This window comes from Aspergillus homomorphus, assembly GCF_003184865.1.
Source record: "Aspergillus homomorphus CBS 101889 unplaced genomic scaffold BO97scaffold_19, whole genome shotgun sequence".
Lineage (NCBI taxonomy): Eukaryota > Fungi > Ascomycota > Eurotiomycetes > Eurotiales > Aspergillaceae > Aspergillus > Aspergillus homomorphus.
The window spans coordinates 120,062-146,119 of NW_020291905.1; the positions used below are offsets into that span (position 1 = coordinate 120,062).

The following is a 26,058-nucleotide window of genomic DNA, read 5'->3' on the forward strand; positions in this document are numbered from 1 at the left end:
GAAACACAACCTGGGATTTTCTTTTCCGCTTTCACTTTTCCCACTTCAGTTCACCATCTATCTTCAGTTCACCACATCCCCGTTCACTAAACCTCTGCTAATCCTGCACGTTTATTCCTGTGTTTCAATGTGGCTTTCTAGATTTGGGTTGACCTACCCCTTTTGTGTGAGGTCTGACGCCTGCTGGACGGACGTGCGCTACTCCTACTAGTATTATTTTATTCTTAGCATCATCCACCACCACCACCACTATACCCCCCAATTCATTCATCCATTCATGTCGCCTAGCAACTCTCCACCGATTCATCCAACCCGTCCCTCTCACCAGTCGGATGAGCTGATGGTAGGTGCATCCCTGATCCGCACTACACCTTAATCCAAGCCATCATGTAACAGTCGATTATTGACCGACCACCTCACCCGTAGAATGATCCTAACTCGCCGATTGTCCGAGCACAGTCCGGTCAAGGTCCATCTGACGAGTCATCGGCCGAGGCAGCTCAGTCCGTTGCCGAGTACCTCACCGATACATCTAACTACCATCACGATCTGCTCTACGATCTCTTCGAGGTCGTGCGATCGACCGTTCCCACCCATGCAGAGGCACTGCTCGACCTCATTCGCAACCACGCCTCCATAGAAGAAGTTCGTGCCTACCTGGACCGGACCCTAGTCGAGATGCGCGCGGCAGGGAAGGATCCCCACGCGCTGCAGCAGCTGTACGGTATCTGGCAAGGCATCGAGGTCGAAAGCGACGCACCCAAGTTCCGCCCCATGATGATGGATATCCGATATTTGACTGGAAATGCTCCCTTTCGTGTTCCTGCGAAACCCTGGACCAGTGTCACGGACGACGACGATCTCGTATCTCATCTAGTCTCACTCTATCTAACATGGGACTATCCATTCTTTGCGTTCATGGACCGCAAGTCTTTTCTGAAGCATATGGCGCTGGGGAATACCGAGTCGGACTTTTGCAGTCCATTTTTGGTCAATGCGCTGCTCGCCAACGCATGTGTAAGTCTGGCGATTCCATGCTATATCTCTGATCAGTGGCTGAGGCTATATGTTTAGTATTATTCACCATATTCTGAGGCATATACGGTTCCTGGGGATGTGAAGACGAAAGGCGCCGACTTCCTAGCGGAAGCGGAGCGCCACATGAAACGTCACCAATTTGAAAGAGGTAATGATATTCGACTACCGACCCTGCAGGCGATTCTACTTCTTTATGAGAGGTAAGTCCCCCATCAGCTTGTCGTTTGTTAGTGTTTAGGAATTTCGGTGCCTGTTGACCAGATTTCGCTTAGATACTCTGTTTCGGGCAATGGTGATCATGGTTATGCCATGCTGCACCGTGCCATTGAAATGGCGGAGTCGCTCGGTATCATCAACCATAAAAAACGAGAGCTGAAGACCTCGCAGATGTCGGAAGACATGGTCATCTCCATCAAGCGGACCGCTTGGGGTCTGTATCAGATTGATACGTAGGTCCCTACTGACCCTTATCACAAGGCTATGTGGACTGTGGACTAATGATATTGTTCGAATAACCTCAATAGGGTTGTTCACACGAACTTCCTCAAGCCGAGTCGTGTGAATTCAGTAAGCATTGAGCGGATTGCTCGGGATGACGCAGGTGCGGGAGATTTGTGGACGCCTTACCCGCTGGCTCGCCCACCTCGGCTATCGTACTTAAGTCAATACTTTGATGACGCATGCCAGCTATCTGATATAGCTCGGGACATCTCGCGAAGTCTATCCAAGACTGGAGACTCGGGTCCTGGTTACAATATGCGTAAGCGGGAGCTTTATCTGCGCCTCCGCAAATGGGAGCGAGGACTTCCGCCATGCTTCGATCCGGCTGAGAAGCCCGCTCCGCATATCATTCTGCTCAGGTTGGTGGCGTTATATTTTTATTTACGAAGGCGACCGCTGACTTGGGCATTCCCGGACACAGGATGCGATATCACACACTAGTCATAAACCTCTGTTTCGATGCTCTAGGTCCCAATGCACGGTTGTCCCGTTACAATCAGATCGCGAATACCGATCAGCAATTCAATCCGTTTGACATTGCCATCTCATCGGCACGGTCTATTGCATCTCTGACCCGGCTGCAGCGGACTGAATATGGGATGGAACACGCCCATCAGTTCGCCATGTACTCCGTGAATCTTGCGCTTTTTGCCCTTCTGGAGCAGCAGAACTTCGACATCTTGGACCATGACTTTTTGGCTTTGACCAGTGCATTCTCGATTGTCGCATGCCGGTCACAGGTGGGCCGGAATATGTTCCATGTATTTAAACTTTCCGTGCGCTCGCGCAATCAGGGATCGAGAGTCGCACACTCATCGGATGTACCGCCCGGCATTAAGGAGCTATTCCGCCAGAACTCGGAGTCACAAAAGCCTGATAGATGGGACCACTACGCGGAGGGGTTGACCCAGGCTGACGGTGAGTCCAGCTACGTTGATGGCATGGGAAGCAATGTGCAGTCGTCGGCGGCGTCCGGCATGCACGATATGCTTGAAAAATATGAGCGACTGAGTGTGGGGAAGGAGGAGATATGGCGGGCGCCTTCTCGCAACGGTACATTTTGATCGTTGCTCTAGGAAGAGAATATAATCACGGGTTAGCGATTTGTGAATAACTGTATATACGCTAGGAAGTACATAGCATGACTGATGATCAAGTATAAGTAGAAGCAATACTCGAGATTGTGGATATATGAAATATCAGATCGCACATCTTCATCCACCAGAGCGGAGATGTCTGCAACAGAGCAACCTACACATAATCTACAACAAATTATCCATGACACCAGGCTTAATGCCTTCCAGAATCAGCGTCAACTCCTCCCAGACCCTCCGCTGCGTGCTCCTGCCTTCCTCATTGCACACAAACGCAGACAATTCCGACGGACACACCACACCATTCGACATATACTGCCCATGACTCTCCCAGCCACCCGCAGCGCCAGCGACCAACGTCCTCGCCCCCACCTCACACGTCCTCCCGAGCACCTTCAAGCCAACTCTCACCAACATCGAATCCGCCTCGCGCGTCAATTCCGACCGACACAGCCCAGGATTCACACAATTGACCACGATGCCCCGCCCCTGCCCCTGGCCCTGGCCCTCCTGCCCCTCAATCCTTTCCCCAACCCTAACCGCTAACTCCCTCGCCAAAAGCACATCCAGCAACTTAGAGGTGGGATACCGCTCCGCCATCGTCCCGATCCCATAGTACATGTCTGGACGATCCAACGCCTCAAACACGCCCACCCCTTTTTCCTCCGGCGCCCTCCGCTCAGGGAACATAGTGAAAGCATGCACCTCGCTACCGACGATCGAGATCACGGGCGGCGTCGCCGTCGCCTTCGCCCCACGATCACCCTCACGCTCACCCAGATCCCGACCGACACCAACACCAGACCGCCGAAGAACAGGAACCAAAAGCACGACCAAAAGAAACGTCGAGATGACATTCACCAGAACCGTCCGCTCATGTCCTTTTCCTCCCCCTCCTCCTCCCTCCTCCCCTTCGACCATACTGAACGTTCGTGTAGCAACGCCGGCATTACAAACCAGCACGTCTAGCCCGCCTTGTCCAAGGGATTTTTCTGCGCGTGACGCGAAGGAGAGCACGGAGGCTGAGGAGGTCAGATCTAGGGGCCAGATTTCTATCATATCCCCGTCTTTGGGGGTGGTGCTTGGGTCTGTGGTACTGGTGCTGGTGGTGGTGCTGGTGCCGGCGGCGAGGATGGCCGCCTTAGCGGATTCACCCGCTAGGGGGTTGCGGACGGCTAGGATGAGTCTTTTGGGACGGCATCGCGCGAGGTGGTGCGCTGTTGCGAGGCCTAGGCCTGTGTTTGCACCGGTTATGATTATGGTTCTGTTGTGGAAGGTTTCTGGGTAGTTGGGAGGCAGGTTGGGGGTTTTGAAGAGTTGGTTGTGGAGGAAGGTTAGCATTTTCAATTCAATTGGATTGTAGTGAAACTTTGGGGTTTGTGGGGGTGGTTTGTGGGGACGGGGAGTGAGTTTGGAGCCGGGCTTTTGGGTGCTGGTTTTGTTTGGTTTATAGATAGGATTGGATATGGTTGTCGTCTTTGACAGTACTACATGGCCATGTCATGGCTACACCGGAAATATTGGGCATCGCTAAGGGCTCGGTGATAAGATGGCCTTATCTCCATGTCTACCACCTATCTTCAGAATTCATGTCAGGCGACAATTGCACACCCACATGAAACCTCGACTGCTGATAGAGGTTTCGGAGATTACTAGCGTCCCCCGAGACTGTCAAACAACACATCAGTTCATTAACTCATACTATACACTTGCCTATGTCCACCCAATTAAATCTCCCGTTCGATATAGATGTACAACATGCACAAATCACAGACATTCTGGTGGTAATTATCAACAACGCGCGTCCCCGTATCTGCCTTCCCACCCATTCATTACAGCGCGGTGATTGAGAGACGCTTGGCCCCTCCGTTGCCCGTCAGCAGCGCCGACCCGCTCGACTGGCGGAGGTGGTTCTGATGGGTCTCCAACTCCTCCACGTCCAGGCTGAACCGACGCGGCCGCTGCCACATGCCCATCGACTCGTCGGACTTGCTGCCGGCCTCCAGCTTGGTGGGGGAGAGCCCGAACTTGGTGGCGATGTCCTGCACCCGTTCCTGGGCGGCCGTGGCGTCAATCGCGGCACTCTGTCCCTCCCTCACCAAGCGTCCCTGGGCGCGTTGCAGCAGCTCCAGGTGCTGGGTCACTGCGTTCACGGCCGCATTGTGGTCGCTGGTCTCGCTGTTCAAGAGCTCAGCCAGCGCGGTCTCGTGCAGCGCCGCAGCAGCAAGGTGGTTGCCCGAGGCGGTGTACAGCCCGGACAGGAGCTTATTCATCTCCAGAGTCACCGGGTCGGCATTACCCCAGACCTGGCGCAGGTTGTAACAGATGTCCTTGCCTAGCGTAGTGGCTGCAGTGGCTTGCCCGCGGCAGAATCGAGTCTCCACCAGCCGACGGCCGATCCATACCACAGCAGGTAGAGACCAGGTTTTCTGGACAATTCGCGAGGTCCAAAGATCGGTGAGGATAGACTGGGTTTGTTAGCAGAGTTTCCCAAAGACGGGCAGACTGGTACTTACCTCCAAATCTTCGAACATTTCATGCTCACCCAATACAGTCACCAGGTCATTCAGCTCCGCGAATGGTAGCTCAGAATACTCCATTGGGAGGTCTCGCGCGTTCGCCATGATCTCCTGGAGGAGCATTTGCGACTCGAACGACATATTCTTTGCAATTGCCCCGTCGGTGCACTTGTTCACCTGGTAACCGCTGAGGAACAAACAGAGCTTGATAGCGGTAAAGATGCTCTCCGACAGACGCAGTCCGTCTGTCAAGTGGACAAATGAGTGGAACACACCGGTCACATCAGCCGCATCCTGGAAGCGCGAGCGGTTGCACAAGTCTCGCACGAGCCCCGTGGTCTGAGTTACAATATTGATGTTGTAGTCTTCATGCTGCGACTCGCGACGGCACATGATGTAGAACTGGTGCACAATATCCTTCTTTCGTAGCGGCTGCGCCACCGAAAGTGTGTTGCAGAAGAACTCATACAGTTTGTCCTGGGTATCTTGGGCCGCAGCGATGCGCTTCTGCTCAGTTTGCAGCTTATGCAGCTTGTCGCCTGCTGCCAATGTGGGCATGAGATCATGTCCGGACAGATGCTGTTGGAAGACATTATAGACCTGTCCTTCACGAGACAAGTCGTCCAAGATTTGACGTGATGAACGTGTTCGGCCAAATACTTCTTCGAAAGCGGCAACGAATGCTGCAGGTCGGTACTCAGCCAGATTCTGACGATGAGAAGCCGGAGTATCGTGTATGACCTGCTGATGCAGCTCGTTGATGAGCGCCCAGCCTTCATCGATATATCCGCATTCGAGGTAGATCTCGGCGAGACCATGAGCGCGTTCGACCAGCGCATCATGATTAGCTGTGACATGTACGACCTCATCAACATGCTCATGCAGTATTTCGGCTCCCTGGCGACGCGACTCCGGATTATCTTGAAGCGCGTACAGCCTTGCTATCTCACGAAGCCACAAGTGCGTGGTCGGGGCGGATAACCCTTGCTGCTGCTTGGACAACGCAAGCTCTTCGGTATAGAAAGCCCGAGCTTGCGGGGATGTATCCTTCTGCAGCATGAACAACTGAGCCATACGATGTTTGATATCCATGGGCAGTGGCTGCGTCATGTCAGGAAGCGAGCGTGAGGCTTCAGCAGAAGGTACCCAGTCATCTGTCTTAAGAGCTTGTTCGTACAACTGAAGTGCTTCGCTTCTATGCTGATTATTAGCAGCGCAGATTCCTGCAAGTGTCATGGTCGCATCACGAGTACGATGACTTGTGGGCCCGTACAGCTTCCTGCAGAGCTGGTGATGCTGCGATGCGACCTGGTATCGCTCATTATATCCGGCCTCGGTAGAGGACATGTTCTCCAGAATGGACATGTAGCCGCTGTATGTCTTTGGAAGCAGACCCTCCAAAAGAGCCCGGTCATATCCATCTCTCTCGTCAAAGTGTACGAGTGTAGGCCACAGGTGCCGGTATACATCAAGAGCATGTTCCCACTTCTTGTCTTGCTCGTACAAGGTGACCAAAGCTACAGCAGCGCGAACGCCAGACGATGTAACCCTGCCATCGGGAATACAGGCTATATAGATCTGACTGTAGCTTTCTTCTGCCTCAGAGCGACGGTCAAGTCGAAGCGCTAGATCTGCTTCGTAGTAGCGACTGTCAAGAGTATGCTTATCGTTGCTGCCCAGCCTCGATGCAAAGAAGTCGCTAACCTGATGCAGCAACATCATAGCTTTGTCAAACTGGAAAGTGGTCTCGTAAAACTCTACCACGGTTTTGACAACAGTTGTGACAGATGGTACGGCCACTTGATCCGCGGTGATGGACGCCTTGAAAGCATTACCATATACGATGGTAGCCATTGCCACATCCAAGCGACGGAACAGGCAATAGGCGTGATCAAGAGCAAGGCTGGCTATCAACGGCGCCTGCTCTGACGGGAACCTCGCTTTGGACTGCGGATCCTCGACAGTGGGCCAGACGTGCTTCAGCACCGCCCAGGCACATTCACTACCTTCACGCCATTTCTCGGCTGCCATCCGCTGACTTGCCAGCTGGTGAGATAGATTGAGGATTGACATCAAATCGCGTTCGCTGCGAGCAGAAGCAACGGTATCGATCCAGCCAGGTAGCAACTCATTATCCTCTGGGGAAAGTGTCGACAAGCGGGAACCGAGGGAGTCCGCAGTACCCTTTGTCGGTATGATACCTTCAGTCAGGGACTCTGCCAAGGAAACAGCTTGAGGAGTGTACTGCTGTCCGGAAGACCTGTAATACTTCCACATCTGCAGGGCGAGGGCTCGGTCCATATCTTTCAGATTCATCTGGCGAGCCTCGCCGCGAAGTTCCTCGGCGCGTTTAACCATCTGAGGTGAGTTGACACCACCCCCAGCCTCGAGATCCGCCGATAGATCGCGAAGAATACCCGTGGCTTGGTCGGGACGACGCTGACGACGTAAAAACTGGGAGTAGTAAAAGGCAACCCTTGTTTTCTGATCCCAAGAATCGGTGGAGTCCGGGCCACGAGCCGAAAGACCTGCCCAAAGTCGAGATAGCACCGTGTCAGCTTTACCGACCTGGTTATTCTCTTCATACAGCTGCGCTAGATAGAGCGAATATGCTACTCGTCGAGGGTCGGTGGCATCCATCGAATGAAGCATCATCTCATATTTGGTTCGCGCAAGCTCAAGCGCCATCTCATCCGGAGGCGCGATGTCGAAGTGTTTTGTGAGGTACTCAGCTGCCGCCAGGGTCTCAGGAGAGTGGTTACCGTATGTTTGAACCGTCTGACGGTAGAATTGCTTAGAAGCTGAGTATGCGGCATCATGCTGGTTGTTAGCATTATATGATGTCACCAATTTATCAAGGTATTGGAGTCTTTGCGCAAAGCTGATATCGGATGAATCCCATCCCGACAGTGCCATATCCTTTAGGGCCTCGGTCTTCATGCCTGTCGTGCGGTCCGCTTGACCATTGGCAATAAGCATTTGTTCGAGGTCTCGTGTAATCGTGTTGGAAGGTCCCAGCTGCGAACGGCTGCGCATCCATGCCTCATACAGGTGATCATTGGCCCAGCTCGCATGGGTTTGCTCTGCAGCACGAGCGCTAAGAATCAGACTCTGTAAGAGCGCAGGAGACTCATTACCCAGCACGACACGGCGGACGCCGACAGATAACCGGTACAACTCCACAATGCTTGAGCGACTGAACTGTGACTCGCGATTGGTCAGCTCCAGCTGTGAAAAGAGCACAGTGTCAGGTAGAGCACGACGGAAAGTCTCGGGGAAAGAAAGCTCGCGATCGGATGATGCCATCGGTGAGGCCAGCATGTGTGAGAGCCAGTAGCGTGCGGTGTACTCAAGCAAGACATAAGCATCCAGATAGCGGTCGCGCACGAAAACGCTCATTTTGTCCCACGCAAGAGAAACCTCGTCGGTCACCGTACGGCGAACCCAAGCCAAGCATCGGATCAAAAGATCAAAATGAGCATCCGCCAACGAGAATGGCAGTTCTTGACGCATCTGAGCTCGCGCTTGCAAATGCTCTCGGATCATCGGGTGACGGAAAGAAACGAAGCCATCGCGAACAGCAACAAGACGCCTAAGAGGCTGGAAAAGGTCGCGCTCAAGGCTAAAAGACCGGGATACCACTTTGAGTGTCTTGCTATCAACTGCCATAAGTTGTTCCACCTCTGGGATGCGCAGAGGGCGCTCGCTAGCAGCTAGCCATCCTAAAAGGTTCTTTGCATCTTCGCGTCTGATATTTGTAGTGCGCAGATGGTGGTCAATCAAGTCCCCCAGTGTGTTGGGCATCTTTGCAACAGCTGATGTCATTTCACTGACGGTTGTTCGCTGCTGCACCGCTTCTACGGCTAATTGTGCCCAGATGAAACAGCCTTGGGAGCGGGACACGATGGCCGCTCCCAATGACTCTCGTTGAGAGGACTCAAGCCCTGAGAATGAGGATTCGGTCATCATCATATCGTTAACAGCCACTTGCATGTCGTGCTGGGTTGTGGCAGCATTCATGGCGATCTGGTGTGTATTCGTGGTCTCGCGAATAGGTAGTAGTTCTTTGGACATTGGCCGGCTAAAGATAATCAACTTAGAAGGGGTGTCGGCCACCGTGTCTTGCAACAGACCCAGGAACGCGCTGACTGTCGTCTCGGCGTGCTTCATTTGGTCGAATCCGTCCACCACCAACATGAAGTGCAAGTTAGACTGTACAGCAGCGCGAATGGCAGTCCAAAGCTGTCCCTCTACTTGAGGATCAGACGCGCCCGCTACGGCCAACTCGATAGCGCCGGTTACAGCGGTCAGAATGGCATCTTGGGTCTTGCGGCTGGCCACTGAATGGTCAAGTATCTGAATCAATATTCCTTTGAGGATGCTGAGCGTGAGGGTCGTGATTGGGACGTCCGATCTGATGATGATCGGGACGACATTCCATATGTCATACTCCGACGAGGCTTGAAGTCGCTCTACAGTCCACTGAGCGAGCGCGCTCTTACCGGAGCCGGGATTGCCTCGGATCATCATAAGACTCCGGCGGCTCATAGCAAAGGTGGTCAGATGCGGCTCGAACCAGGAAAAGGAACCGTCTGCCAGGGAATGGCTGTGGCCCTCAAGCAGCACCTGCAATGGGCGGTCTTGTAGCTCAAGAAACTGGTAGACTACCGACAAATCAACTGACGTCTGGTGCTTCGCAATCCCGGTTTGCAGCACGAGCTCAGAAACACGACGCCAGTGAGTGGCAAAGCGGTTGAAGTAGCGGAAAAAAGCCATATCAATGGCAGCATTCATCGACTGCCGATGCTGGGTCTTCGCCCCTTGACGATATTCCCAGGCCACATGAACGACAAGTTGCAGAATATGCGCGTATATCTCGGCAACCTGTTGCTGCAAAGGTCGAGATGTCGGGAAGTAGGTTTCTTGCTGAAGTAGTAGCGAGATGCCCATGGTGATACGTCCATAGCGACCGAATAGGCTTTCAATTATGTCAATTTGGTCAATGCCCATCTGAGTTGTCAGTTGATAGGTCTCTCATTGTGTCGTAGAAATAAGGATTACCTCGAGCAGTAGCAGTGTTGTTCCCCAAACCAGCGCAGTGGCCTCGTCCGCGCCGTCCATGTAACTTGAAACCGAATCGCGCAACGAACCAACAGCAACGGCAAGGCGTGAAGCTCGTCTGAGAACACCATCCAAACGACTGCCATCTGGAGGCATGCGCCGAAGCCGCTCTGCGGCGATAGTCTCGAAAAAGTCATCTAGACTTGGGGCTTTGCTCTCAATCTCCTCGGCCGTTAGTCCCAGGCGTGTGGGACATTCTTCTGAGACGGTGTTGACCGTCTCCCGCAAGATTGGAAGCGAGGTGACACCCCCGTTCACCGGAATGGTTCCCATTGGGTGACTGGAAGCCATGCCGTAGTCGATTCAATGTAGCAAAGACCGGGTAAGCATAATCATGAAATCGTCGTAGTGTCTGGTCGTATGTGGTTACTAGGCACTATATGACCTTTGTTCACACTACCAGGGTCAATGATGTTAAGGATGTTCCGGCATTCCGAGTCCTGAGCAATCCTGACATCATGCGTATTTTCCGATCAGTACCACTTACTTCAAGCGCTCTCAGGCTTGTCACGGACAGATTGACTGCGCCTCAACCATGGATCGGGAAGCCCGGCGCGAAGTCTGTCGCTATGGTAGATCTGGCAGGAGAGATGCCGTTAGGGTATAGTGCCAGTCAGACCGAGAATAAGCCACGTGAATCGGCGTAGTCGTGTTGTCATGGGCGTCGCTATTGTCGGTCAAACGACGGTTGCGATGCGTCATGGACGAGTGAAAGTCAATGACATCACGAATGAAGAGAGAACTTCTTTGGCCGACATGAGCGACAGGAAATGGCATCCATCGGGGTAAATTCCAAGCCAATACACCATTGCGAATGAGACTAAGTTTTTCTTTGGTGTGCAGAGTGGAAATATATGATTATGGGGAAGAAGTGATGCGGTTGTGCGGGGAGTTGTTGTTTGGTGGTGTTTTCCGGGGTCCCGCGGGAAGAGTAGTTCGATCTTGGATTGCTCGGCTTCGCTACAATGTATGGCATGTTGACAGTTGCATTCTGCTTGCAGATATGAATTATCAAGAAATATCTATGCTAAGGAGATTCATTATATTGGACTTGCATCCACATTTTCATGAGTACGGTACAACTTCGTTCCGTGAAGAATGCTTTCCTAAGCAACTACACCTTAGGGATTCTCTAGCATCGAAACAACAAGAAAGCAAGTTAAAAGATAATATTCTTCAAAAATACCGAGTCCCTTCCGCCTTGCCCCTTGCTGCTCCTTGAGATCAACGTTACTCGATCGGCGGCTGTTGATCGTACCCAACATACGTCGCTGCCGTTGTCCACGCACCCACTGCAAGAGGCTGATCAGTTGTATACCGTCAACGGCAAGTTGCAATTCTCTTACGCGTCTCGTCTGCTTTGAAATTTTGCATGGTAGAGTTTGATCTGACGTGCAGCCTAGTAGACCTAATACCGTTGTTGTAGTCCACCCTAGGGTAGAAAGGATCGTGCATCGTTCCTTCCCCAGTCATATTGATGACCCGTTATACACTCACAATGCTGCAATATCATTACTATTAGTCGGCCACATAGAGTATCAGTCCTCACAGAGGAAACCACGAGCATACTATATCAATCCCCAGGCCGATATTGAAAGGATCATTCACTGATTCAGGTAGACAATGCAGCATCCTCGGTGTCGCACCCGGATACTTCATCTTCGGCTCAAAGAAACTTTCAGTGAGATTAAGTGCCAGAGCGAAGATTCGTATCAATGAGAAGCACAGGTCAATACTTCTACAAAGTACTGGATATATGTCTGACGGGAGACGGGCAAGTCGTCCTCACTCAGCCACTTATTATCACCGTGGAGATCATTGTGGTCTGGTGGGAGCGAATCCTCTCGCTCTCTCCGAGAATATGCGGCGATCTCGCATCCAATATCGAGGGACTTGGAACAAGCTCCGGATAGGCTAGTAGTGGGATACTCTGGCTGGCTTAAATTCAATCCTGTGATCTGCTCGGCACATGGAGGCAGAGTTTAAGACCTGCGAGCCAAAGCAATGCAGCTAACCCGAAAGTCCTCTTCTCCATCCATGTTCAACTTGATGATCTTCTTGATCCCCATGTCAAGCGCTCGTGGACTGAGAACGTCCTCATCAGGGGCAAGACTTCCTCTCTGCAGCGGACCCTTCCTCGACCCCTCAAGCTCCCAGAGCTTGCCACCACTCTTGACAAAACTCACAAAATGCCCACCCTCACGCGCATCCGTCGGATCTGCATAGCTGTCGCCAGCCTGCTCAACCGACTTGTGGGCAAGTTCAAATGGCTCGCTGTTGTATAGCAGTTCGGCGCGTTTGGTCATATCCAGGGGTATGGCGAGGCTGCGTATCGCTGCGAGATCGGAATCAGGCTTGATGAAGTCGACAGCCGGACCGTTGATCAGGCTATGGAGCAGACCAATCGAGCCGCAGGCGTGACCGATGGTCTGCTTGAACCAAATGACTGGCTCGTCAGGTCCAGAGCCAGTGTATGGTTCTCTGTTAGCGTCTTCGGCCTTGCGGCTTTGATCCCAAGCGGGTGTAAGTGGAATGATGACCAGCAGAGCCAGAGCAGGTCGAGGAATATGCGCGAGTTGTTCGGGTTCATCCAGGGAGTAGACGTCGTAGAACTGGAGCTCGGAAGATAGACCCAACTTCGCTGACAATTGGTTCATTACATCGGGATTGTTCTCTGCCACTTGCGATGAGCTCTACTCGAAGGAGATCGGTCCCTGAGGGCCTAGGTCCCTTACCAAGCATTGACCATGTCTTCCTATCCATTTTGGTGAATCAAGAGATAGAGAACGGGGGAAAGTCAGAAACTTTAGCAGGAAGGAGGTGGTGTCAAGATGGTAGTATCTTGATGGAGTTGCAGGGAGAATGATCCAGATCTACAGCCTTGTGAGCCACTTCAAGGCTGGTGGACGCCTGACCCTGTGCTTGCACAGACCGATTGGTAGCTCAGCACGCGAATATCCTGTCGCAACACAAAATCACCTGACTTTGTTACTAGATCGATCAAGTGCAAACTTACTTTCAATGTGCCCTTGCAAGTAAAGATGGGAGTCTGTGTTGTCGGATGGAGGAGTAATTAAAATTGTCTGTGAGAAAGAGGGGTCAAAAGAGGATTTGAGGAGTGTGCGTGATAAGCTTAGAAACTACTTGTTGACACTCAGGCACTATCTGAACATTTAAACTATCATGCTAATGTTCGAATCATAAATTTCCCTTCTAATACTAGTAACATGCCTGAGAACAAATTCCGTGTCCTCTGGGGCATCAGCTCTTACAGAGTATTAAAGGACTTTGATTCATAAATGCCTCTCGCACTGCGAATATATACATCATGATTCAGAGTGAGGGTTGAGACAGACTGATCTGACTGACTTGGCTCATAAGCTGCGCACAAACGAAAGATCAAGTCAGTGTTGTACAAAATTGACTTCCCAAGAACAGATTGATTGTCTGATTGTTTGACTGACTGCACTGTACCGCATAGTCTGCCATCTATGTAAGTTCTGGGTGCATTCACAACAATTGCCCGTAGGTGGAATCACCAGCTGTCCGAAACGGGCCAAGTGCGAGACCCACACCTACCGCACAGGGTTCTTTGAATGTTCCGAGCCGCTCCGGCCAATGAAGGCGGAATCATAGGAGAGAGGGGATGCCGAAAGCGCCGATTTCCCGACGTCACGGGGGTGCGCAATAAGTTCAACTCTCCCTGAATTCCAATGCTTTAATTCTTGTCTCCCACTGCGCGATTTTCTCCTCGGCTGCTCTATCATCTTGACTGGTTCGAATTGTACTGCGCTAACCATGTTCGCGCCGTATTGATTGCCTCAGGTCGTTCGTCGAAAGAGTCAAGCGACAGGAAGGAGCGCAATCGCGGAAAAAAAAATAGGAACAACACTCACCTCCTATTTGTGTCAATGAGATCCTGTGTGTTGATTTTGCTCTACGAAGCTTGCGAATCCCTGAAATCTCTCAAAAATCTAATCTAATTTCCGCTTAGGAGCCATTGACCTCCCTGTTCTAATGCCAAACCCCGCTCTCTCGGCTCTACATTTGTTACACACCACATAGCTCAGCATCATATCCTGCGATGCTATCCTCAACCGACGCAGGCTCTGGCCGCGAGAGCTCTCGCACAGAGAATGCAGCGGCAGCTTCCTCGAGCCCTTCGGTGCGATCTGACGCTCGCACTGATCGCAGAACACCGGTGCCGAAAGCATCCACCGACAATGCGCAAAATTTTTTGAATGGCCTGGAAGGGGAATTCAAATTGAAACACTTGGGCCTCCTTGGAGTTCTTGTGTGGTTTCTGTAAGCACCAAACAACAGATGCAAAGATCCTGACGCTCATTGAGAATGCATCGCTCACGCCTCTCCACCAATAGGTTTCTGCATATTGTGGGGATCTTCTTTTTCACCAAGGGTTTCTTGTTGACTCGAATGGTTTTGGAAAATAAGTCTACTTGCGACGTGCTCCCCTTCTCCGATACAGGTGCCAAGAAAGTCGACGGCTGTTGGCACAAGAAGTCATTTGACAAGGCTGTTGTTCTTATTATCGACGCTCTGAGATATGATTTCACAGTCCCGGTCAAGCCGACTGTGGATGTTGGATCGGATCCTCTATTCTATAACAACATTCCCGTCCTCTATGAGACAGCTGTGAACACACCAGAAAATGCATTTTTGCTTCCTTTCATCGCAGACCCGCCAACAACCACCCTACAGCGGCTGAAAGGACTGACAACCGGGACGCTACCTACTTTCGTTGATGCTGGCTCAAACTTTGCTGGGACAGCCATTGACGAGGATAACATAGTTGCTCAACTTCGCGCCGCAGGAAAAACTCTGGTGCAATTGGGTGATAATACGTGGCAATCGCTCTTCCCAGACTACTTCGATGCGAATTTGACACGCCCCTATGATTCATTCAATGTTTGGGACCTGCATACTGTCGATAATGGTGTGACGGAGCATCTCCTCCCTCTTCTTCATCCTGCAAATTCCACTAAGTGGGACGTCGTCTTCGGACACTATCTCGGTGTTGATCATGCGGGCCACCGATACGGACCCAACCACCCAGCAATGGCGGCGAAGCTTCAACAGATGGACCGACTGATTCGTGATGTAATTGCAAAATTGGACGACAAGACGCTTTTGGTAGTTATGGGGGATCACGGCATGGATGCAAAGGGCGACCATGGCGGCGAATCGGACGATGAGGTGAATGCCGCTTTATGGATGTATTCCAAGAAAGGCGTGTTCGGACGTACAAGCGCAGATACTGTCAAGCCGCCCGCTCAAGCCAGCGACCGATTCGTTCCACAGGTGGATCTTGTGCCTACCCTGTCACTTCTTCTTGGAATACCTATTCCTTTCAATAATCTTGGCTCGCCTATCGAGGAAGCATTTGTTGGGCCTAATGGCAACAACTGGAAAAACCTTGTGACAGTGAACCGTTTGGCTTCGGCTCAGATCAAACGCTACCAAGAGGAGTATGCAAAAGTACGCGGGGCGGAGGATGGCAATAGCCTTCAGTCTATTGAGTTGTGGGATGCAGCCGAGAATGACTGGCAGAATATTCCCTGGGTGGGGAAATCTAACCCTTCAACCCTGCGTCCTGTGTACGACGCATACAAGCAATACCAGCGGAAGACCCTTCAAGTCTGCCGCGGGCTATGGGCAAACTTTGACGGATGGAGCATGGCTCAGGGTATCGCCGTGCTCTTTGCCGCAATTGTCTTGCTGGTTTTCTATGCGCGAGGTCTCAGAACAGAGCAGACAGAGCTTACAAATGCCCTACTTGCTGCTGTTGGACCAGGCGCTGGATTGGGTGCTACTGCTGGTGCTTTGGCTGGGCTTCTCGGCGTGGTAGCTGGTTCGCTGGTTGAAGTATCGGTCTTGCTTGCTGCCACAGGAAGCATTCTCAGCGCATCGTGGACGATGTTCTCCGTCCCTAAGCAAATAAAACTACCTCTTCCCAAGACATTGTGGGGTTGGCTGGCTGTCATCTTCACCGTTGCACAATCAGTCGGCTTCGCTTCCAATTCTTATACTATTTGGGAAGATGAAATACTTTTATTCTTCCTCTCAACTTTTGGTGTCCTTGCCGGAGTATCTTCGATGCGTCAGAAGCTCACCGCTGACCGGGTCTTGGGTGTCTACCATTCTGTTCTCTTTGTCATCCTGGGAAGAGTGGCAGCTATGTCTCGCCTGTGTCGTGAGGAGCAAATGCCATTCTGTCGTTCAACGTACTACTCCTCGGCAACGTCTTCGACCTCCGCCCCGTGGCAACTTGTCATTCCTCTGATTTTGGCGCTTGTTCTCCCTACCGTTGTGAAATCCTTCTATGCGGGGTCAAAGTCATATGAGGGTGCTGCTCCTCTCTGGATCGGGTCTGCGTTCCGACTGGGGCTGTTCTTGGTCGCTGTCTTTTGGATACTTGAGGGTGCTGATGACGGCGAGTGGTTGCCCTTAAGCAAGGAAACACTGAAGTCAAGCCGGGTCTTTCTGGCCCAGGTTGTCTTAGCCTTGGCTTTTGCTGCGGGGACGACGGCTTTCATCTACTCGAAGCCATGTATCAACATCAGCGTTAGCCAGGGCAACAATGAGCCTGAAACGAAAGCCAAGCCATCCTCTTTCTCATCTATGGGAAGAACGACGGTCACAATTTTGGGTTTTGGTAATGTCTACGGGACGCGGTACTTCCTTCTGGTCGTCAACTTCTGCCTTGGCATCATTCTTATGCAGAAGCCCATGGGCCAGGGAGCGATGGGATTATTGCTCTGGCAAATCCTATCCTTGCTCGAGATCCTTGACACCAACGCCCTGGTGACAAGCAATTCGGCTATCGGACCGATCGTACTGGGTGTTCTCGGCTCCTTCTACTACTTCAAGACGGGCCACCAGGCCACGTTGAGCAGTATCCAGTGGGAGTCAGCTTTTATTCCCCTGTCCTCGGTGCAGTACCCCTGGTCTCCGATCCTTGTCATTCTCAACACCTTCGGCCCCCAGATCCTCACTGCGATCGCCGTCCCCCTCACCGTCCTTTGGAAGCGGCCTCTGCAGCTGAGCGACGAAGCCACATCGACCAGCAAGGCAAACAATCCTGCGATTCGAATCCTCTCCGACACCATTCAGGCGGCGAGCACCTACATCCTATATTTCGCGACCATCAACTTGGCAACAACGATGTGGGCCGGCCATCTGCGGCGCCACCTCATGCTGTATCGGATCTTCAATCCCCGCTTCATGATGGGCGCAGCTGTGCTGGCTGTTGTTGACATTGTTCTGATCTTGTTCTCCGTGGCTGGTGTCCGGTGGAGCATCGTCAGCGTTGGCGATATCTTTGGGTGGTAAGGTGCCTGGCTTCTATTGATGGTGGTCATATAGCCAGACAGCCCAACCCAACCCATGGGCGATTTTTCTCCATACATTTCAGCTTCGACTACCTAATCCTGTCCATGATCATTTGGAACTTTGGATATGGTGTGTGCTAGTGGAGCTTGTAAAATAACTTTGAGTTTGCATGTTTTCTGACTGAGCTTCGTCAAGCCACCATACCTATGGTGGTGTATCGAATTGTCAAATGAAATCGCGGTATATACAATAATAATAAATAAATAAATTTCTTCACCCTTTTTCAAGTTTGCCAACATCCATCTGGTGTGACGATCAACTAAGACTATCAGGCGACGAGTCCAAGGGAACCGCTGTGTTAATCGTAGATCCAATTCCTTGACATCTAGCAACATGGCCATTCTATGTAAAAACCCATTAAATCTGTGCAACTCATTCAAACCCCTCTCTTCTTTCTTCTCTTACCAAACTGTCGCTGTGACACGTACCTACAAAACGGTCCCCAAGCTTTCTATGCTGAAAGGTCATCATCTACCAAGCAGTCAGTCCACTCCCGCGATCACGTGGGCCTCCGATCGCCGCGGGTAATCTTCTCCAAAAACGCGCCATCGGGCCGATACAACATGACATGGAAATGCTCGACGGCATGCACCGACTTAAGCGACCTCCAATTCCTGAACCAGATTACCTGCAAAACCCAATCATTAGCCATGCTGCATGCCACTAATATCCCGCAGGGCACCAGAATACGCTACCTGCTCCGGCGGCACCCTCGGATAAAACGTGCGCGCCACGAACTCCTCGATCTCGCGTCGCGCGCGCGGCGTCAAATCATCCACGACCGGATCGTCCTCCAGCGGGAACTTGGTCCAGACGACCAGGTGCACGACGTCTGGCTCCAGGCCGTACGGCCAGTCGTTGTATAGGATGCGGATGTCCTCTAGAGCACAGGAGAGATTCGTAAGTACGGGCACCCATGTGCTTTGCAGTCGTCCACAGAGAGGAAGGAATTAGCAACCACAATCTGGGAAGGAAACGAACCATCGAATTCGAACGGTTCACCTCGGGCTTGGAGATCACTCTGCAACCCCTCGCCCCAATGCAGCCGCTCCTTCACGACGAAGCGCATCACCGAGCCATACTCCGCGACTATCCGCTCCTTGTACTCCAGATACCGGCGCAGATCGCTGGGGAGGCGCTGGAACCGGTCGATCCTGTTCGTGCCTATGCATTGTTATCAGAGCGTGTCGATGGTTAGCGGCTGGTTTGGCTTGGGAAGCCCTCGGAATACGGCGGTTGCCGGCACGCACATACGGACGAGCTCTTTGACTAGGCCCCAGCTTTGGCGCTGGTACAGATGGTCTGGGGTCGAGAGGATGTCGATGTTCTTTTGGGAGATGCCACGGAGGTAGTTGGGACATTCGGCGGTCCATTGGGAAGGCGGGATGTTGACGAGCCAGTATGGTAGAATTGATGACTCGGGTGGAAGGTCCCTCCTCGTCGCGTGTGAGGCGTCTACCAGGGCTGGGAGTTTCTCGTTCAGGTGTGATTGCCTTCTGGTCAGGGGTGTGGATGTCGCGACCGTGGATGACATTGTGTTCAATCCTGGAGATGTTAAGGTGGGGTGTGAATGTTCCTGGCTGATCTTGAGGTTTGTCTAGAAGAGGGATACGAGGGGAAGGTTATAGAGACGAGCCACTGAGTGGTATCGTACTGACAGGTGGATGGAAGGACGGGTGGGGGAAGTCATTTAGGAGTAACCCCGTAGACTTCACTGTCAACCTTATCATCTCCCCGTTAGTATGACCTTACGGGGATTGCGGCGGGTCCGGAAGTGGCAACTATTGACGATCATTGGAAAGTATGAATGCATAATCTCAGGGAGAGTTGCAAACGGTTGATAAATATAGGTAGGCGAAGCCAGTCAGTGATCGGACGCCCCGCTATCCATTCCTGAAGGAGGCGGACAGATTATTTGTAGACTGTTGCCTCCTTTCTTTGTGGTAAAGCGTTTTCATTCAGGAGTCCAGTCGGCCTGTCGTTGACCCAAATGTGATGTGCCAGTTGGATACCCCCCATCAGCAGGTCTCTGATCTCGAAAACAATAGAACCTGCGGTGAGAACTAAGCTTCTTGAGGGAAAGGCAGTGGTCGAAATTGGTGTGGCTAAGACAGGGCCCGTAAAGATCATCATCCGCATGCAGCGAGTGTCATCAGGCATGTAGGATAAGCAATAATAGGAGTAACAACCATCAGACCTTGGAAGAGCCAACTCCCATCCACCAAAATAGGTTGATAGTCTTCCGGGATATGCCTTCAAGGCTTGAAAATAACTACCTTCCTGGAATATAGTAAGTTCTGTAGCTACGTGACTGGCTATGTACCAGATACTGACATGACTAGTTTGCTTCTCCACAAACAGTTTACTTGGCAAGACATCCCGAGCATCCCAGGGCCAGCTAAAATCCAGCCAACCTTCCACAACATCCACACCCCCCCCTCCCCTTAATATCAAGAATCATTCAACCCTGCAAATCCGCAATCTCAGGCCCATCCGACCGAACAATCACGACGCCCGCCTCACGCAACTCCTCCTTCGCCTCCTCCCACCCCACCGTCGGATCGACGCACCGCGTCGCATCCTCAACAAAATAACTCCGGAACCCGGCCCTGGCGGCATCGATCGCCGTGGACTTCACACAGTAATCCCCCGCAACGCCGACCGAGAACACCGCCGTGACGCCGCGCCGCCGCAGCTCGACGCCGAGGTCATGATCCACCGAGCTCCGGTTCAGCTCCAGATCGGTATTGCCGAACGCGTCCGCGAACACCGAGTACATCTCCACGCGGGCGTCCATGCCCTTCCTGATATGGAGATCGAACGCGGACGCGTCGAGCTCCGGGATCAAGGCCGCGCCGGGGGTGCCCTCGACGCAGTGCACGGGCCAGAGCCGTTGCGGTTTCGTCTGCGATTGCTTGCCCGGCGCTGGGTTCGTGAGCGTGATGGTACAGTCGAAGGGCCGGTTGTTGGGCGCCGCGTGGTTCGAGGCGAAGGAGATGTGGTTCGCTGGATGGTAGTCTTGCGAGGCGACGCGGAAGGTGAAGCCTGGGTGTGCGAGGAGGGCGTTGATGGTTGGTGCGAGGAGGCGCGCGCCGTCGACGGCGAGAGAGCCGTTCTGGTTTTCATGGTGTTGTGTTAGTTGGGAAGGTTTGTGGCTTGGTTGTTTGAGGGGTTGATTTGGAGGGAGGGGGGACGTAGAACGTACGGGAGGACAGAAGTCCTCTTGCATGTCGACAACCACTAGTGCTGCTTTCATCGTAGGGATTTTGCGTATCGTCGATCGGATTAGCTCAAGCGGGGTGTGGAACAGTTCTGGTCCCGAAGCGTTCAGTAGGTTCGCTCAGTGAGCCGGTGGTGAGTCGCCGGGTGAGATATTATACGTAGTCAGGCCTGATGAAGGGAGTCGTTCGATAATGTAAAGTTCCCCGCCATAGTTATTATCACTAATTTAGTTAAACTTGTAGGTAATATTAGCACAGTAGGTATTCGACATTCGATGCTTGGCCGAATTATCTTCCTACTGACCATGGAACCAGACTGCGATACGGAAGAACTGAAAGCAAGCCAGGCATAGTGCCAAGCTTATGAGCGACTGATTCTATACATTGTAAGGGCATTTAAGGAGTTTCTCCAGTATCGCTTTGAACTAATGCGAAGGACAGCCGTTGCTAGGCGAGCATAACTACTCCACCATAAGCTACAAGGCAGCAGCCAGCCAGTAGGCCAGGCAGCAAAGCCGCCGATCTTGCTCTCTCTTCGGATTGCTGTAGCTGGTGAGTTTTGGATCTCTCATCATTCCCTCTTATATGATCAACACTTTATCTGGTCTCCAAAAGCTGTATGTATTCAAGAGAATACTGTGCTACAATGTTAGAGTTCACAGACTGTTTATGACGTACTGCACAAAGGAGAAGCACGTGATCTGATGCGAACATACAGCTGGAGAACCACATAACCTGAGATCTCAGGCATAAATGATTACCGCCTAGGTCATCGTCCAGTGGGAGTGGCTCTACAATTCACGTCCAGGTCTCATCATCATCTCAGTTTGAGTCTTTGGTCTGTACTTCCAAGATTAAAACTATATCACTGGAGACTTTTGAATCTGAGCCATCTTTAGAGGCAACAAGCATCAAACGCGTTTCTCAAGGGATATGACCCAACGCCGCAGCATCTGACCCAGTCATGGATGACGAAACCAACGTCAAACCCGAGGCGGATAGCTTGGATGCCACTGAGCCTGTAAAACATGAACCAACAGAGTCGCCCAGCCTAGATGTCTCGGCTGCACAGAACCCTGCGCCTTCCATGGCCACCAACGAGGCCAGCCGCTTGAAGGAGCTGCAGGCTGATGTCCGTGATCAGGATGATCTTGAAAGAGACATCGCTCGCCAGGTATACTATAGGATCTCACCCGCACGAGATGTCGACCAAACCACTTGCTGATATCACTCCCAGGCGGACAGATTGCTCGTCGAACAGGCTGATGAGCGAGACAACAAGAGGCTGGAGCGCACAACACGTGAGAAGCAGTATGATCATCCCTCCCCATGTGGTCCTCTTTCGATAGCACTTACTCTTGTCTCCCCAGGAAGGTTGAGGCTCAGATATTGAAATTACATCAGCGTCTGTCACAACCTATCGGTACAGCCGGGAGGGTTCGCGCTCAAAATGAACTTCAAACCCTCGAGTCGCGCAACACATCGTTGGCCAACGACCTTGTGGATATCCAGCAACGCATCGTCGATAGAAACCGAGAGCAAGATGGCGATGGCGAAGCCTCTAGGATCGGGCGTTTGCCCAACGAATCTCGTCGAGACTATCTGATCCGTACCGGAAAGATTACACCTTTCATGAACATGAGCCATGGCCCGGACCATGGTCCTCTTGCTAGCTTACAGGATGCGCTGATTGACGCCGAAGATGAGCATGACGAAGTAGAGGCTTTGGAGCGCTTCAAAGCGCGATCGGCTGTTTCACACCGAAATCTCGTCCGCCCGGGATTCGATTTCGATGTGTCTAGTGGTCCTGAGAGCACAGACCTCTCTGCCGATACCCGAACTGCAAAGCGTCGAAAACTGGCGCATCGGCAGCCTTCAAAGAAAGATCGCGAGGCTCAGGAGGATCTGGGTTCCAGTTCAGAAGCGCCTGATGGCACCCAGTCAGAGAAAGATGATGATAACTCAAGCTATGTGGCATCAGAAGATGAAGAATCACAAGTCGATGACGAATCGGACTTCGTCATCGAGGGGCAATCAGAGCGAGCAGCGTCCCGGAAGAAGAGCAAGACGTCTGCTGACGAAGTGGAAGACCTTACGGGTTTGGACGATGGCAAGGAGGCGGTTTATCAGAACAGACTTCAATCCTGGGTCAGCCGCAGAGGTGCAGCAAGGAAGCGTGCGCAGAAGGCACAGCATCCGACAGAAGAAGGAGTCAATGAGATGCATGTAGATTCGACTCAAGAAGAAGATCAAGAAGAAGATGAGTGGTTCAAGCCTCACCCGACTGTTCCGGATATGCATTATGACAATGGATATCGTATCCCGGGTGATATTCATGCGCTCTTATTTGATTACCAGAAGACCGGAGTACAGTGGCTGTGGGAATTGCAGCAGCAACAGGTTGGTGGTATTATCGGCGATGAGATGGGCCTGGGTAAGACGATACAGGTCATTGCGTTCATCGCAGGTCTGCATTATAGCAAGAAGCTTACGCAGCCTGTCGTCATTGTGTGTCCAGCCACGGTCATGAAACAGTGGGTGAATGAATTTCACCGCTGGTGGCCGCCTCTTCGCGTCTCCATCCTGCACTCTTCCGGTAGTGGAATGGTCAACCTTCGGAATGAAAGCAGTAGAGAAGACGCCTTGCTATCCCAAGCCTGGAATGCGGCCACTTCTAGACGAATGCCCAGTGGCTTGAAAGCCGCGCGGAAAGTTGTCAGGCGCGTGGTTGAAGAAGGACATGTGTTAGTGACGACATATTCAGGCCTTCAAACTTATGCGTCCCTTGTGATTCCAATCGAATGGGGTTGCGCTGTGTTGGATGAAGGCCACAAAATCCGCAATCCCAACACCTCGATCACGATTCATTGCAAAGAGCTTCGGACGCCTCATCGGGTCATTCTCTCTGGAACTCCCATGCAGAATAACCTGACAGAACTGTGGTCGTTATTTGACTTTGTGTTCCCAATGCGCTTGGGCACTCTGGTCAACTTTCGAAACCAGTTCGAGTTCCCTATCCGCCAGGGTGGTTACGCAAACGCTTCAAATCTACAGGTCCAAACCGCTGTGAAGTGTGCTGAGACTCTCAAAGACGCTATCAGCCCATACCTATTGCAACGGTTCAAGATCGATGTAGCGTCTGACCTGCCGAAGAAGAGCGAGCAGGTTCTTTTCTGCAAACTGACAAAAGTACAGCGAGAGGCTTATGAGGCATTCCTTGGGTCTTCCGAGATGCAAGCTATCCTCAACAAGCGCAGACAAGTTCTCTATGGTGTTGACATTTTGCGCAAGATCTGCAATCATCCAGACCTCCCAAACCACAAACTTCATTCCTCTGTGAAAGACTACGGTAGCGGCAGCCGCTCGGGCAAGATGCAGGTTGTGAAATCACTGCTCGAGCTATGGAAAGATACTGGCCACAAGACTCTGCTTTTCGCCCAGCATCGAATCATGTTAGACATCTTAGAGAAATTTGTGCGGTCGTTGTCGGGCGGGTTCAATTACCGCCGAATGGATGGCACAACTCCAATTCACCATCGGCAGACAATGGTTGATGAGTTCAACAATGACCCCGATCTCCATGTTTTCCTACTTACAACAAAGGTTGGAGGATTGGGCGTGAATCTTACCGGCGCGGACCGAGTCATCATATACGATCCTGACTGGAATCCCTCAACGGACATGCAGGCACGCGAGCGAGCGTGGAGACTTGGACAAAAGAGGGACGTTACGATATACCGCCTGATGACCGCGGGAACCATCGAGGAGAAGATCTACCATCGTCAGATCTTCAAGCAGTTCCTCACGAATAAGATTCTGAAAGACCCCAATCAACGACAGACGTTCCAGATGAGCGATTTACATGACCTGTTCTCCCTTGGCGAAGATAACCAAGGCGCCACGGAGACCAGCAAGATATTCAAAGATACAGCCATGACCTTCAAGAACGGGGACGGCGCTTCCCAGTCAACAGCGCCGTCTGCTAATAACGCCGCCCCTCCGGCCGACGTCCAAGACGAGAAGAAGGACATCAGCAAAGCAGCAGGCGTTGCATCAATAGAGGAATACCAAGGCGAGCAAGAACAACAGCAGCAGCAGCAACAGCAGCAAGGAGAATCCGAACCCGCCGCCCCAGGTGCCAACCAAGAGTCGCGCATCATGGAGAAGATCTTCGCCCGGTCCGGCGTGCACTCCGCGCTGGAACACGACCAAATTCTGAACGGCAAGCGCGTCGTCCGCGCCGACCCCAAGATCATCGAAGCAGAAGCGAAGCGCGTCGCTGCCGAAGCAGCAGAAGAGCTGCGTCGCGCGGGCGAAGCAGCGCGGTCCGTTCCAATCGGCACACCCACCTGGACAGGCCAGTTCGGAGTGGCCGGACGGCCGGAAGAGACACCGTCGCCCTTCGCTAGAGGCGGCGGTGGCAGCACTGCGAGACGCGCAGGCGCAGGCCCTTCTTCGGCCAGCATCCTAGCCAATCTGTCCTCGCAGAGACCCTCCTCGCGAAGCAATACGAATAGCCCGGCCCCGTCGCGGGCGCCCAGTGGGGTCGATTTCATCACCATGCTGCGGGACTTCTTGACGGCGCATGGCGGCTCGGTCCATACCCAGATGCTCATTGACCAGTTCAACCATCATTGCACGACTCCGCAGAAGACGGCCGAGTTTAAGGAAATGCTTAATACGATTGCTGTTCTGGAGAAGGGTGGACGGAGCAGACGTGGCAAATGGACCTTGAAGCCTGAGTATGCTAGGAAAAGGTAATTGCTCTAGGCTTGATGATTAATTCATCGATTGCGATTATCTACATCACTTTTCTTATGAATCTTATGAATAGAAGTAGTTATGAGAAGAGACGTTTCTTAGGGGGGCGGAGTTAGCAAGATCCTTACTCATGTCTTTCACACTTTTTTTTTTAGCTTCAAGTGGTGGGTTGAACGAGACATTGCCCCTTCAGATCTGTTCCAGGCTCCCCCAGCATAAAATCTGCACGACAACTACGCCACAAACCGCAAGCACGTTTTGTCTGGTTATGGAAAGGGGTCATTCGGTACACTCACCCTGATTGTCGATATAAGCATATAACATAGATAATGAGCTACGCCTATATAACTCCCGATCGTCGAATGCTGGGGTCAGTATGACTCAATCATTCAA

General features: G+C 52.1%; 8 protein-coding genes across 8 annotated transcripts; 3 read left to right on the top strand and 5 right to left on the bottom strand.

Moving 5' to 3' along the window:
- Positions 1–277: 277 nt before the first annotated feature.
- BO97DRAFT_424916 (fungal specific transcription factor domain-containing protein) lies at positions 278–2,603 on the top strand (the record flags this gene model as incomplete). Its single annotated transcript, XM_025697016.1, has 6 exons — positions 278–343; positions 427–1,017; positions 1,075–1,238; positions 1,311–1,487; positions 1,563–1,898; positions 1,961–2,603. The coding sequence occupies 6 exons, from the start codon at positions 278–280 to the stop codon at positions 2,601–2,603; spliced, it is 1,977 nt and encodes a 658-aa protein (XP_025551142.1).
- A 97-nt stretch (positions 2,604–2,700) lies between these two features.
- Positions 2,701–4,255, bottom strand: BO97DRAFT_67883 (NAD(P)-binding protein). The gene has a single exon (XM_025700986.1). It carries the CDS (start codon positions 3,972–3,974, stop codon positions 2,802–2,804), a length of 1,173 nt encoding a protein of 390 aa, XP_025551143.1. The 5' UTR covers positions 3,975–4,255; the 3' UTR covers positions 2,701–2,801.
- A 210-nt stretch (positions 4,256–4,465) lies between these two features.
- Positions 4,466–10,564, bottom strand: BO97DRAFT_424918 (ATP-binding protein; the record flags this gene model as incomplete). The annotated part of the gene is made up of 3 exons (XM_025697017.1): positions 4,466–5,101; positions 5,150–10,162; positions 10,214–10,564. 3 exons carry the CDS (start codon positions 10,562–10,564, stop codon positions 4,466–4,468), a joined length of 6,000 nt encoding a protein of 1,999 aa, XP_025551144.1.
- A 1,691-nt stretch (positions 10,565–12,255) lies between these two features.
- BO97DRAFT_424919 (ubiquitin carboxyl-terminal hydrolase) lies at positions 12,256–13,036 on the bottom strand (the record flags this gene model as incomplete). Its single annotated transcript, XM_025697018.1, has 2 exons — positions 12,256–12,947; positions 13,009–13,036. The coding sequence occupies 2 exons, from the start codon at positions 13,034–13,036 to the stop codon at positions 12,256–12,258; spliced, it is 720 nt and encodes a 239-aa protein (XP_025551145.1).
- Positions 13,037–14,707: 1,671 nt separating this feature from the next.
- Positions 14,708–17,623, top strand: BO97DRAFT_345827 (mannose-ethanolamine phosphotransferase GPI13; the record flags this gene model as incomplete). The annotated part of the gene is made up of 1 exon (XM_025691784.1): positions 14,708–17,623. The coding sequence occupies one exon, from the start codon at positions 14,708–14,710 to the stop codon at positions 17,621–17,623; it is 2,916 nt and encodes a 971-aa protein (XP_025551146.1).
- A 236-nt stretch (positions 17,624–17,859) lies between these two features.
- Positions 17,860–19,522, bottom strand: BO97DRAFT_390891 (GIG1 family protein). Its single transcript, XM_025693793.1, has 4 exons — positions 18,938–19,522; positions 18,665–18,847; positions 18,379–18,563; positions 17,860–18,311 (listed from the first exon to the last, which is right to left on the bottom strand). The coding sequence occupies exons 1-4, from the start codon at positions 19,215–19,217 to the stop codon at positions 18,183–18,185; spliced, it is 777 nt and encodes a 258-aa protein (XP_025551147.1). The 5' UTR covers positions 19,218–19,522; the 3' UTR covers positions 17,860–18,182.
- Positions 19,523–19,964: 442 nt separating this feature from the next.
- On the bottom strand, positions 19,965–21,284 carry BO97DRAFT_405730 (nicotinamidase). The gene is made up of 3 exons (XM_025695252.1): positions 21,209–21,284; positions 20,889–21,140; positions 19,965–20,798 (listed from the first exon to the last, which is right to left on the bottom strand). Exons 2-3 carry the CDS (start codon positions 20,937–20,939, stop codon positions 20,145–20,147), a joined length of 705 nt encoding a protein of 234 aa, XP_025551148.1. The 5' UTR covers positions 20,940–21,140; positions 21,209–21,284; the 3' UTR covers positions 19,965–20,144.
- Positions 21,285–21,675: 391 nt separating this feature from the next.
- On the top strand, positions 21,676–25,914 carry BO97DRAFT_369301 (DNA-dependent ATPase RAD26). Its single transcript, XM_025692736.1, has 3 exons — positions 21,676–22,078; positions 22,142–22,215; positions 22,275–25,914. Exons 1-3 carry the CDS (start codon positions 21,869–21,871, stop codon positions 25,663–25,665), a joined length of 3,675 nt encoding a protein of 1,224 aa, XP_025551149.1. The 5' UTR covers positions 21,676–21,868; the 3' UTR covers positions 25,666–25,914.
- Positions 25,915–26,058: the final 144 nt, after the last annotated feature.

Coding starts and splice junctions, on each gene's coding strand:
- BO97DRAFT_67883 (XM_025700986.1), bottom strand. CDS start 3,974: ATGCTAACCTTCCTCCACAACCAACTCTTCAAAACCCCCAACCTGCCT.
- BO97DRAFT_405730 (XM_025695252.1), bottom strand. CDS start 20,939: ATGAAAGCAGCACTAGTGGTTGTCGACATGCAAGAGGACTTCTGTCCT. Junction 20,799..20,888: donor AAGAGGACTTCTGTCCTCCC/GTACGTTCTACG, acceptor CATGAAAACCAG/AACGGCTCTCTCGCCGTCGA.
- BO97DRAFT_369301 (XM_025692736.1), top strand. CDS start 21,869: ATGGATGACGAAACCAACGTCAAACCCGAGGCGGATAGCTTGGATGCC. Junction 22,079..22,141: donor AAAGAGACATCGCTCGCCAG/GTATACTATAGG, acceptor TATCACTCCCAG/GCGGACAGATTGCTCGTCGA. Junction 22,216..22,274: donor CGCACAACACGTGAGAAGCA/GTATGATCATCC, acceptor TTGTCTCCCCAG/GAAGGTTGAGGCTCAGATAT.
- BO97DRAFT_390891 (XM_025693793.1), bottom strand. CDS start 19,217: ATGTCATCCACGGTCGCGACATCCACACCCCTGACCAGAAGGCAATCA. Junction 18,848..18,937: donor CCTAGTCAAAGAGCTCGTCC/GTATGTGCGTGC, acceptor AACAATGCATAG/GCACGAACAGGATCGACCGG. Junction 18,564..18,664: donor TGAACCGTTCGAATTCGATG/GTTCGTTTCCTT, acceptor CCTGTGCTCTAG/AGGACATCCGCATCCTATAC.